At 44.3% G+C, this 13,444-nt stretch overlaps 1 protein-coding gene across 7 annotated transcripts in view; it reads left to right on the top strand.

Annotated features, from left to right (window-relative positions):
- Positions 1 to 8,575: 8,575 nt before the first annotated feature.
- The window catches only part of CASK (calcium/calmodulin dependent serine protein kinase), a 428,246-nt gene continuing 423,377 nt past the window's right edge, over positions 8,576 to 13,444 (top strand). For 4 of the 7 annotated variants that reach the window (XM_045002670.1, XM_045002673.1, XM_045002674.1 and 1 more), the window contains exon 1: positions 8,576 to 8,673. In XM_045002670.1, the coding sequence (XP_044858605.1) occupies positions 8,615 to 8,673 (59 nt within the window). In that variant the 5' untranslated portion in view covers positions 8,576 to 8,614. The remainder of the gene's footprint in view (positions 8,674 to 13,444) is intronic. The other 3 variants (XM_045002676.1, XM_045002675.1, XM_045002677.1) reach the window with 1 other exon arrangement.

Genomic DNA, 13,444 nt, shown 5'->3' on the forward strand with positions numbered 1-13,444 from the left:
TGGAACTCAGGGAACAAGGCAGCTGTTCCAATATTTCTCTTTATCTTCATCATTCAGTGTGTGCTCCCATGCCTTATTCACTGCACATCATCCACGCACTGTACCAAATAATAAATTATTCATTTTCTCATGATCTCCTCTAGGGTGCTCATCACCATAGCATGAGGGCCTCAAATGTTGGGTAGTGTTTCCACATCTCCCCTATGACATCAGAGTGTTATTCTCCCTGTTTTACTAATGGGAAAACTGAGAAACTTGGCTGAGGCTATGAAATGAATTACGGGCAGACCCAGGATTAGAATTTAGACTGACTCCTGACTCCCAAATCTGTGCTCATTCCACTAAACCAAACTACATTAGTGCCAGAGGGGCTAAACATCCATTCATCCCATTGACTTTAATTATAGCACTTGGGCAAATTAGGCACTCAGAATGAGGAACACAGAATTACTAGCCACCTGTAAAAATCTGGATTTAAATGACTTGTTGAGCATCACATAGAAGTCTGTGGCAGAATAGAATTGTGTTCTTCTCTGAGTGCTTGTCCATATATGTAATATGCCACTGTTTGTGCACATGTGCCCCAGACACTTGAGTTTGGATTCTTTTGGCCAACAGTGTCTGTTTAGGATCTGTGCCTGTGCCCTGACTGTCCTCATGCCTCCAACCCATGGTGAGGATGGTGGAAATCCCCTGGTACCAATAGCCGTAGTACCAGAGATAAGTGGTGGAGACTACCCCAGTATTAACACCATCTAATCACTTGACTTATTTGATACCAAACTCCTACATGGCTTCAAAGGACCTATCCTATAGTTTCTTCAGTAGTGGGCTCCCCACTGTTGGCAGTAGTGAAGTTACCTCTGGTATGGACTGCTGTTCCTACACTAGTACCAAGCATATCAGCAATACCAATCAGAGCACAGTCTATTGGTTCTCCCAGTACTCCAGATGGAACTGCTCCTCCTCTCCAAGATGAGTACTCCTTCTCTTTCTTCAGCTTCAATGATTCAATCCTTGGGGTCTAGACATTCAGGGCATTACACACCAGTGAAAGTGTAGAGTAGAGCTAGGTGGGAAATGGTTTTTCCATCCCATGAAAATTTTCACTATATTGAAAAACTTTCGCATCCTGAACTGATACAACTAGTCTATCTCAAGTTTTCATGAATCAAAAATCTGAGGGATTTTGGTTTGAGTCAATTGAAACATTTCATTTTTGGTTATGACCACTTATTTAAACCATTTATTCCCAACTACAGTTATCGTACATTCTTAAACAAAAAGTCTTTTTGCATAGGAGAACCCAAATTTTTTGTTTACAAAATGTTGAAATTAAAAGTGTTGACAACTTCAAAAAACCCAACACTTTCCCATGAAAAGTTTTATTTTAAATGAAAATTAATGATAAATTGATCTATTTATGAAAGGAATTATATGATTGGGTTGCCTGGAATGCCAGGGGACTGGATTTGATGACCCAGGTGGTCATATCCAGTCCTATGAAAGTCAGACTAGAAAGCGAACATCTGCTTCCCACCAGGGCTAGATTGTTCACAAAAGGGCATTATAGCCAGAGAATCTGCTCCACTGCCAACTGAACAGACTAGTCATGGCTCTGATGAGGAGTCCTAGGCAGAGAATTATCCTGACTCAGTACCTATCTCTTTATTTCCTGGAGAGGCTGTGGAACCCATGTCATCTATCTCAATCCAGCTGAGTACGAGACATTCTGGACTTGCTGCATAGGAAGACTGATCCACTGGCAATTCCAGTGGAAGTGGACCAGGAAAAATTGCAAAAGCTTCTGGATATCTTTCACACCTCTGTGCCTGTATATCTTGCAGTGCCTATCAATGAGGGGGTTTTAGACCACCTAAGTTGCTCTGGCAGATGTCTGTTTCTCTGACACAAACATCAGAAATTGAAGATAATTGCTACAAAGTGCTTTTCCAGGACTTTGAGCAATTTTTTCACATGACTGAGTCACTGGTTGTCACAGTTGCTAACAAGAGGCGTACACATAGTCAACAGAAAGCTACACCTCAAGACAAGGAGCTCAAGAAGCTAGATTTATATGACTGGAAAACTATCTACATCAAGTCACCAATTACTAGGCTTTATTGATGGAGTACAATTTAAATTGGGACTTCACCTGTAAATTCACTGAAAGACTTCCTCAATATATCAGAGAGGAGCTTAAGGCCTTGATTTTTGAAGGTCATCTTGAGGTGCATATATCCCTCCATGTGGCCCTGGATATTGTTGACACAGTTTCTAGATCCACAGCAACCTCAATTGCCATAAGGAGACCCTCGTGGCTCCAGTGATCAGGAGCTACAAGTTACAGTTGAGGTTTTTCATCTGAAAGATCTGAACTTTTTATTGTAAAAACAGAAGGAGGCTTTACACTCTCTGAAAGACTCTTGGACAAGCCAGAGGTCCATAGGGATCTTTGCCCCTACATAAAAAGCAGAAACACTTTATGCCTCAACCACAGCAGAGGCAGTCCCATGTAAACAACCGGAACCACTCAGGAAGCACCAGAAATCTCAGAGGAGGAAATAATTTGGCTTTACACCATGTCTTCACAGCAGCCTCATCATCAAGGTAGCAGGTAGAAGATTCAACACCTTCTGATTCTGTTGATCTTCCTGTTATACCCCTTCCATTAGGAAATCATTTATTTCATTTCTATGGGATTTGGAACACCAACACTATGGAGATGTGGGAAATCACAGAGGTGGGCTATTCCATCCAAATCCACACTCTCCCTAATACCTACCCACCTTCCCCATCCCTTTTCAGGGACCCCTCTGACGAAAACACATTACATCAGGAGTTGCAATCACTTCTAAATATTGGAGCAGTGGAAGTAGTAACTCAAGAACATGGGGAAGGGTTTCTACTCTCTTTACTTTCTAATCTTCCCTCCCCCATAAAGGGGGCTTGTGCTCTGTTCTGGATAACTGAATATCTTCAGTCACCTGTGCAGGCTCAGGATAGTAACTCTAGCCTCAGTAATTCCAACCCTACATCACCACACCTGTTTGCTTCACTCAGTGTCTGATTTCCAACTCATCAGCATTGTGCAACACAAGACTCTGCATAACATAACTGATTCCAAATAATGCTGGCAAAAGCCTCTTAAAGGTACAGTTCTCCACACCTTTCTTCCCTAGCCCAATATAACAATTAACAATCAATATTAACATTATATGTATTTGAAATTATGTATTACCAACCTACTAACTAAACAATTGGTCTCTGAGATGTCCTGCACTGTTGCATGAACCTGCAGATCTCTCCTGAGACATCAGTATCACTGTTGGCAGGAGGTGGTAAGTCAGTTAGTTGTGCTTGTGTCATATGATGGGACTCAGCCCTCTCAACCTGATATGGTTATTGTCTCTCTGAGTTCTTCTCAGGCGAGATGGCCAACTCAGTGCCTGTTATCTCCATCTCTTCTGCAATTTGTAGATGTCACCTATTCACCTGCAGTATGTATCAGCAGACAACTTCAACCTCTTGTGACACCGCTGCAATCATTATTTCCCATCATAGATATGCACAGTGTAATTTTCATTAAGCAGCTCCCAGAACCCCAAATCATATTGAGTTTCTTTTGCCTCATCTGTCTCTTTATACATCTGCAAATCCCCTGTGACTCTGATATCAGTTTCTAACACTGCAGGCATTCTTGTTTTAAGTTTTCTGTTGAACAAAATGTCAGCAGGTGACAACCCATGTTTCCCTGGTGCCATTCTGTAATTTAACAGTGCTAAATAAAGATCAGAGTCCAACTCCACAGCCCTTTTCAGTAGGCTTTATTATTTTGACAGTTTTACACCAATGCATTGAATTGGAAAGAATAGGGACTGGGTCATTACCTGTTTAAACCCATACGTCTCTGAAATATGCTTAAATTCATGCCCACTAAACTGTGGCCCATTGTCAAACATTACCATGTCAGGTATACCGAGTCTAGTAAAAATAGATTTTATATGTACAATCACCTAACTGTAGTTTCGTCTAGTAAGGTTACCTCAGGGAAGTGAGGAAAAAAAGCCTAGGACAAGAACATAGCTTTTTTTCACCCAACATAAACAAATGTCTGCCTTCTTTGTTCCTGGGTGTCAATATTTCCTATCAAGTATCAGAGGGGTAGCCGTGTTAGTCTGGTTCTATAGAAGCAGCAAAGAATCCTGTGGCACCTTATAGACTAACAGACGTCTTGCAGCATGAGCTTTCGTGGGTGAAAACCCACTTCTTCGGATGCAAGCAGTGGGTCCGCTTGCATCCGAAGAAGTGGGTATTCACCCACGAAAGCTCATGCTGCAAGACGTCTGTTAGTCTATAAGGTGCCACAGGATTCTTTGCTGCTTCAATATTTCCTATGCCATCGACATGGGCTCTTTTGCTTGACTTGGCCATTATTTTTGGCATATGTGACAAGTCTTAACAGCATTCTCAATATATCACTGTTTATTTGAAGCCCATATATTATGTCTCAGGTCCTTCTTGTAGATTTGTTTCTCAAATGACCTCCATGTATCTTTTTTTAACGTATTTTTCTTTGACATCTTAGGAATCATCATCCTGATGCCTTTAAACAAAATCTCATCTGGGACTGAGAGCTCCTCCTTTAACTGATGATAGAAGCTGGGAATATGCTGTACCAGCCAGCCTGTGTGCTAATAGCCCTAATTACTTTCCGATGTACACCTCTGCCACATTCTGACCTCTGCCTCCCCTTTGCATTTAAGTCAGGACACACTTCTGATGCCATGAGTGTACAGGGACCCATAAATTTTGTCTGCTCATGGAATTTGCACCCTGACACTATACTGTGCAGTTTATGGCTCCCTATCAATGACCTAATAGGCCATTAAGGTTATTTCTTATCAACAATTCATATACAGATGAAATGTATGAGTTGGAGAGCAAAGTAACAGTGGCACTGTTGTGCTCAGACTGAGTCTGCATACCATACATATGCTGGAGAGAAGAAAATTCTGGGGATGTTGGTTCTCCACCATAGCATCTGCAATCAGCAGAATGCTTGGGGAAGTGGATCACCTAGTAATCCAAGCATCTTTTTCCCCAAAACAGTTGGCTATTTATGCTGTGAGACATTTTCTACTATAAGGTCAGTTGGATTCAGATAAGATTGGCCCCTTCCTTGTAGGTTAGCCATTCCAGAAGGGGACAAATGTAAACTCTTCTCTGCTTGTATTTCAACCAGTTTTATTAAACAAACTTTATTGGGTTCTGCTGTCAAGATTCAACCAGCAACTTTTAAGTTAGACCAGGCCTTTCTTCGCTGGTAAAAGCTAGTAGGGAAGTGTTGGTTGCTTTGGTAATGTCTGTCTCTGAAAAGTCAAGAAAATGGCTTCCCTCAGGCAGGGATGAAGTCCATTACCAAGGAAAAATCTTTTTAATGGTTTCAGAGTGTTAGTCTGTATCAGCAAAAACAACGAGGAGTACTTGTGGCACCTTAGAGACTAACAAATTTATTTGGGCATAAGCTTTCGTGGGCTAAAACCCACTTCATCGGATGCACTGAGTGGAAAATACAGTGGGAAGAGATATATACAGAGTACAGAGTACATGCAACCCCCATCTTTTAATGTACTCTGTATATATCTCTTCCCACTGTATTTTCCATTCGGTGCATCCGATGAAGTGGGTTTTAGCCCACGAAAGCTTATGCCCAAATAAATTTGTTAGTCTCTAAGGTGCCACAAGTACTCATCTTTTTAATGCTGTCTAATTATCACTCTCACAGTCTGTGTAACAATTATTGACAAAGTTGTGGGAATTGTCTTTTTTTTTTTTTAACCGCTTGCAATCAGACTTTAGGTTTAAGTATAGCACATACCACATGGTAGTAGGTGACCTAGTAGGGTGACCAGATGTCCCAATTTTATAGGGACAGTACCCACTTTTGGGTCTTTTTCTTATATAGGCTCCTATTACTCCCCCACCCCCTGTCCCGATTTTTCACATTTGCTGTCTGGTCACCCTAGTGACAGAGGACAAATGTCCATATTGATTCTCTGTTAGCTCTGTCTTCAGCTTTTGATACCCTAGATGCATGGGCCCTGCTTAGAACAGATTCTTTCTTTTGAGATAATCCCAAAGGGAGTGGCTTGTTTTGCCATCTCCTGTGTTGAACATGCATGTTTAGGCTACTAGTGGAGACGGATACCTTAGATCTACAATTTCACTAGTATGAAGATTATGCACAGTGCGTGCTTTCTCTCTCATTCACAGAATTTTCTTTGGTTAAACCCAGGTGATGTGGTCTCTTCTAGTGCATGGTAGAGACTGGCACTCAGATGAATATGAGATTACTGAAGCTCAATCCATACAAGACTGAGGTGATGCTGGTAGCTTGGGGAAGCATTTGTAGAATATGTTAAGGAACATATCCACTTTTTGTAAAGATTTTCTGTCTGAGGTACTTCTAGATCATCAACTGTTTTGAGTCACTTTTCATTATTACTTCATCTGCTTATCTAGAATGACTGACAAATTCTGCCCAGTGTGTATGTAACCAGTAATTCAACATTTACAACCTCTTGACCATATTATTGCAATAAGCTCTGCCTGAGGCCATTTTTGCAGACCATGCAGCTGCTTCAACTAGGGCAGAATTTGGAGGCTCACCTGCTTAGCAGTGTAAACTTTAGGGATCATAACACCTGTTCATTAAAGGCTTTACTGGCTTTGTCTTTGCTTCCAGATATAAGTCAAGATGCTGATTTTCATCTATAGTTTGGGCCCTAAATACATGGAGGTGTCTCACCTTGTGTATTACCACAATGCCGGCGATACAATGTAGTTGCTTTCACTGTTTCTTTTCTTTTAACTGTCTGGGGACAGCAAACTGGGTGTTCTTGGTGAAGGGTCCTCAGTTCTGCAACCTACAGCAACTGCGAAATCTGATTTTTAGAATACCATGTGGGATGACTGTTTGAAGTTCATCTTACTTAATGTTAATAAGTTTTAATAACTGCACATGTGTCTAAGAGCTTTTTTAATAAACTTTTTTTTATAACTAATATTTTCCCTAGGGAAAAATCTCAGAACTCCCTGATCAATGCTTTAGCTCCCTTCTGAAAACTACCTTTTCAAACTCTGGCTAAAAAATATCTGTTAAGCAATTAAGAATATGCTTCTGCATAGGGTTCTGTATAATTCCAAAAGGTTTTATGGAACAGAACATACCAGCCATTTGCTTTTTTAAGTTTGAAGCTCACTAGATATCCAACACCTTACTACCTTATAATGCCTCCTAAGTGAAATGGTACAGCAAGAACTAGCATTTAGGCTCCCCCATCAAGAATGATCATCTTCAGTGCACGATTTAAAAAGAAAAATCAAGGCTCTGACTGAGGACTAGTAAGGCGGTTATCTTTCCTCCTTTTATAACTGGAGGAGCTCAACTGTGCCGTTTTAGGGGAAGGAGGCTCTATTACATTCCTTCTGAAACTGCTCGCGTGACTGTTACAGGAAACGATTTTGACCATCCTGTGGAGTGGGCAATAAATGGCGCTTTAAATGGCCATTTCCCTGGACTAACGGCAAAGCACTTGATAATCCGGGGTGGGGCTGCCACCTTAATAGCGACCCCACGGCTCTCTGCAGCGCCTTTGCCTTGCCGCCTGGCAGCGGTCCCGGCTAGAGAGAGATCAGGAGGGTTTCCTCTTTCCCCCGTTTGTCCCCTCGGGCCGCTGCTGCACGGTCCGGCTTCCCTGCCCTGCTTCCTGGAGGCGCCTGTCCAAGCCCAGCGCCGGGCCGAGGGAGCAGCCGCTCTCCGGTGCGCTGCGCGGGACACTGACCGCACACGGCCGCTGGCCTCCGACAATCGCCTTCGCCCTGGGGCGAGGCAGGGAGCGGGGCGCGTGCCTCGGAACCCAGGCAGGGAACGACCCCGCCCCCTCCCGCGCTTCACGTGGGAGCCTGCTCCCTCCACCCGGCCCTTCGCTTCCCATGACGTTATGTGGGACCGCGGCGCGCCTGCGCACAGGGGCCAATCCCTGTCTCCCGGAGGAGTAGTGGGCGTGGCTCTGCGCGCGGTTGTGGCGAGGGGGGTGGGGGCGCGAGGAGCCCGCGTGCGTGCTTGGCGGGGGGCGCGCGCCTGCTCGCTTGCGTGACGGGCTGGGAAAGTGTCGGTGGTGGTGCACGCGCCCGCCCGGCGCCGGGGAAGCGCGTATCGCCGCCGTTACCCCCGGAGTGCGGGTCGGGGTCGCGCCTGCCTCCCCCCCCCCCGCGCGCGCGCACCGCGAGGAACGAGGCGGCGCTGCCTCCTGCCGCGACACCGGCCCCTGCATGGTGCCCGCTCCGCCCCGCTAGCCGGAGCCGCGGCCGGAGGCAGGCAGGGAGCGAGCGAGCGAGGCGGGCGGGGTCGCGGAGCCCGAAGCCAGCGTGAGCCGCGCGGGGCGGCCGCGGCCCGCAGGAGCAGCGGGGATTCCCGGCGTGGCCGCGGGAGCCCCCGGGCGGCGGCTGGGATTGGAGGTGGTGCCCGGCGGGGAGCGCGGAGGGGATCGTGCCCGCGGGCCCCCCTCCCCCGGGCCGCCTCTCCGGCGGGCCCCCCCCCGCCTGGACCATGGCCGACGACGACGTGCTGTTCGAGGACGTGTACGAGCTCTGCGAGGTGATCGGCAAGTAAGTTCCGCGGCCCGGCCCGGCCCGGCCCGGCCCCTGCGCGCGGGGACAGGGATGCTCCGCTCGGCGCCCACCTGAGCCGCCGTGCCCGTGTGTCACCCGCGCCCTCCGCTGCGTGCGGCGGCGGCCGCGGTGACTCCACGGCGGCGCCCGCCTCCCGGAGCATGGGCGCGGAGGGGGGAAGCTGCCCGGGATCTCCTCCGGCCCCCGTGCTCCGCCAGCTCCCCTGCAGCCAGCCCGGCCGCCGCCGCCGCCGCCGCTGTGCCCAGCCCGGGTCTGTGGCTGCCGGCTGGCCAGGGGCAGGGAAAGGCTCCTCTGTAGAGCCGCCTCTCCGTGGCGGTATCTGCGCCTTGGGTCGCCAGGTGCCTTCCTGTGTTTTGCTGCATAGTAACCAGCTCGTTAGTGGCAATGCCGGTGATACTCCGTCTCAGGTAATATTAGCTCAGTTCCCGCGTGAATCCCTGGCGTTGCCCACCATCCGCTCGGAATAACCGCGCAGGAGGAGAACTTGGCCTTTTTGAGGCTTATTTATTATGCAACTGCTGTTACACCGATGTTCAAGGCTTGCATCACACCCAAGTTGGGATAGCTGTTAACGTGGCACCGCTGTTTTGGCTCACCAGTGTGGTAGGGTGTATGAAACTGACACTCCGCGTCCCCCACCTTCTTTATCTGTGTTGTGCAATTATACTAGGAAAAATGCAGAGAATCAGTCTGATCAGTACGTTGATGGGGAATTGAAGCTGAAGTTCCCCCTCTTCTGTGACTGTCCAGTATTGAAACCCATTTTATTAGCCTTCTCTCACATTTCATATCTTCGGGGCTTAGATGTTTTGGCTGCAAAATGAACATGAAAGGGAGATGCACCATATTTGAAGAGACGTATAACTTCCTCATTTTATGCGTATTTCTCATCCAAAAATTGATGTTGTAGGTGTTTCAGCAGTGAAACTGTTTTTCAGTTTGTTGCTGACATCGGCTTGTGGAAGCCTGGTGTAAGGATGACTAGTTACAATATTCTCTTGATTTTAAGCACAGTGGAATTTTATTTTTTTAACTTATTTTGCACAACACGACTGTTAGCTTAAATATAAGTAATTGTTTGACTTGAAAACCAGGGATAAAATAGTCATCTTTCTTCAATGACTGTGTTTCCTCAGAATTACACCAACATGTCATTCTTAAGATCAGATTGCTTTGTTCTTAATTAAATACAATATTGGGACACTTTTCTTTTTATTGTTTATCATAGGGCACAACTGTCTTAACATCTTGTGCTTTTATAAAACACCTTGTCAACTATAAAGCTTTAAAGAGGCTTGTTGGTTAGCACAAGAAATGGTTTAACTGATGTTACTTAATGCTTGTCAAATGGAGAAAAGCTTCTGTGGTTAAGAAATTGGACAAAACTGGCACTACCAGTAGGAAGAACAATTTCTGATGTTTGTGTGATTTCTTCAGGTGATATAGTATTGTGTGTGAATTATAGTGCCTAGTGTATTTTACTCAGATGTGGTTATGGTTAGTAAAAAGGGCATAATGTATGTGCCTATGTTTATGAACACCTTTTCAAAGGGGGCTGTTGTAAATATTTTGAAGTATAAAATGACTCTCTTATTTTGTGTGCAAATGCTTCTGAAAAGATAGCACAATAAGCTGTAAATTATTTATAGAACTTTAAAGTGAACCATTCAATGTTTCAGAATCACGTGGTCTGTTAAATTGTTCCTTGTGATGTAAATAGGTTAATGGTGTCAGAGTAGTGTTAAGGTGACACAGCACTGTAGCAAAAAATAGGTTGGGTGTTGGGTCTACGTGCTGCCAGCGCTGCTAACTAGTTATGCTTGCTTAGGCTGTATCTACACTGCCACTTTCAGTGCTAAAACTTTAGTCGTTCAGGGGTGTGAAAAAACACCCCCCCTGGAGTGACAAAAGTCTATACTGGTGCTTTTCAGCGCTAAAACAGTGCTTTATCACCGGATAAAGCTACCACCCCTTGTTTGAGGGGAGTATTTTTTATTTCCGGGAGAGCTCTCCGCCGGCAATAAAGTGTGGCTACACTGCCCACGGTACAGCATTCCTGCGCTGTAACATGGGCAGTGTAGACACACCCTACACAGTGTAGACATGTTGGGGAGGGATAGCTCAGTGGTTTGAGCATTGGCCTGCTAAACCCAGGATTGTGAGTTCAGTGGCCTGCTAAACCCAGGATTGTGAGATCTGGGGCAAAATCAGTACTTGGTCCTGCTAGTGAAGGCAGGGGGCTGGACTGGATGACTTTTTGGGGTTCCTTCCAGTTCTATGAGATAGGTATACCCTTAGTTGCCTTCTTTTGTAGAGATCAGAAAGATGTAGTTTCTCTTAAAGACCATTTTAATGAATAGCTCCATTATTTATATAATTGGTATTATTGCCACTTGAATAGTATCCCAAAGATATCTGTTGGGGGCTATAGTTGGAGTTCTTACTTTGTACCACCTCAGATCTTTGAAGCTTATTAATCTTTGAGCCGTCCGAAGAAGGCTAGTGTAAAACTGATTTGTATTGCTGCATATGCATCTTGCTAAACATCTCTCAGTAAAATATCAACTAAGTGTCTGCATGTTCCTGTGACTTATTACTGATTGATACAGTAGTTTAGCTCTTGCAAAACTGCACACCTGGCCTTTGATTTGCATTTTAGACACATGAAATATTTAAATGTGTATAATTTCTTTTTCCAGATAGATAGTTACCACTGCCATCTTAAATAGTTTCCCTGAAAACATGTCTTTCTATGGAAAGGAGAATGATAGTGTTTTACACATCTCAGGGGTTGAACAAATCTTAGAAGTATATCCTTATATTTCTGTTCTGTTGATCTGCAAACCTAGCTAACACACAAAAATGTAGTTTGCTGCTAGACTTCTTTTAAATTCTGGGTTAACAAAATTTTAATGAACAAGTACACTGGTAAGAGTAGTTTATTTTATCTGAACAGACAAATATTTTTAGTTGCTTTTAGCCTATTGGAATATATTTTCATTGTAATTTCATGCTAATTAATTGGTTGAAATTAAGGTTGTGATAATAAACAGTTTACGTAGTGTTTCCCATGCTTTAATTCTGTTAGTAGGCATTGTTCACGTTGGATGGATGTTGGAGGAAAGGAGTGTAAGGATGGTGGAGGAATACACTTTAATGAATGTGTCTTCTAGAAAACACTTGAGGGGAGATTTTCACTTGTATACACCATATAATGTACTACTTTATCCCTAAAAATAAAACAAGTATTACATAGACTCTCAGAACCATGAAACTTTTATACTGTACCTTGTTTAAACTTTGTTGCCTTTAACTTAAAATTCAGTGGTGTCCTTTAGGACAGTGCTTCTCAAAACCTGTCCGCCACTTGTTCAGGGAAAGCCCCTGGTCGTCTGGGCCGGTTTGTTAACCTGCTGCGTCCGCAGGTTTGGCCGATCATGGCTCCCACTGGCTGCAGTTCACCGCTCCAGGCCAATGGGGGCTGCGGGAAGCGGTGCAGGCCAAGGGATGTGCTGGCTGCCCTTCCCACAGCCCCCATTGGCTTGGAGCGGCGAACTGCTGCCAATGGGAGCCGCGATCAGCCAAACCTACGGATGCGTCAGGTAAACAAACCTGCCCGGACCGCCAGGGGCTTTCCCAGAACAAGCAGCGGCCCGACTTTGAGAAGCACTGATTTAGGATACTAGCATTGGTCATGTTACTGTGCCAGTCCTAGGTTAAGTCTTGGATTGTTGACAAACTTTCACGCATCCAGATATACTCTGATTAGGGCTTGGCTTAGAGTAAAGAATTAGGAAATTTCCATATGAGCCTTCACAGGTATGTTAATCTACCTCAAGTTAACTGGCAGTGAGATGAGTTATAGACAAATCTTTAAGACTTCCTATGTAAAGCTTTACTTGGAAGCAACTCCCCTTTGCTGATGAGAGGGATATATGCTAAAATATTTAAGTGTTTTTCATTCTAATGGCGAGTCAGTGAATTAGATTCATAATTCATAAGTAATCACACTAAGTGCATTTTTTTAACTTAAAACCTTAATTCTGACCACAGCAAATAGTAATCTGTATGAAACTTAAAGTGGGTGAAGAGGTTTACCGCACGAGGTGTTGCCATGAAAATCATTGAGCTCATTCTGTACTATATGCAGCAGTTTTCCTTAGGCTGAAAATAATGCCTAGTTTCCTTTTAATGCAGAAGAGAGACCATGGGTACAGAACATACAAGACCAAAACATGTATTTTATGTTCAGTATAGTTTTGTTTTCAATCCTTGCTGTGTAAGGATTTTGTTTCAGCTTTGATTTTCTGAGCCTCTAAGATTCACATTGATTTATGGTACTCATCTAATGCTAATATGGAGACTGTCTGTGATGTTCCCAACAACATAGACTACAGGTTGCTTTCATTGCAGTTACTTACACTGCTATCTATCAGAATGTCTTAATTGTAAATATTGCAGTCTAATGCCTTACACTGCAGTTCAAATGGACATTGTCAAGATTAAAATTGTATTTTTAAAGAAGTCCTCATGTTACTAATGGCTTTAACTATTCAGATTGGAGAATCTTTAAATAATGCAGTTTAACCCCTTTTTTCAATTTCTCATTTGTTTTTACTTGCACAAGGTTGAGAATACTACTGGCTCTCAATATGCTTTCTGCTACTTATACTAGTTTACTTTACCATCCTTTTGTGTGTGAAATGTGAAAGAAAACAATAAACTGTAATGACACTTTTTAACAAAC

The sequence above is a fragment of the Mauremys mutica genome, chromosome 1, assembly GCF_020497125.1.
Source record: "Mauremys mutica isolate MM-2020 ecotype Southern chromosome 1, ASM2049712v1, whole genome shotgun sequence".
NCBI lineage: Eukaryota > Metazoa > Chordata > Testudines > Geoemydidae > Mauremys > Mauremys mutica.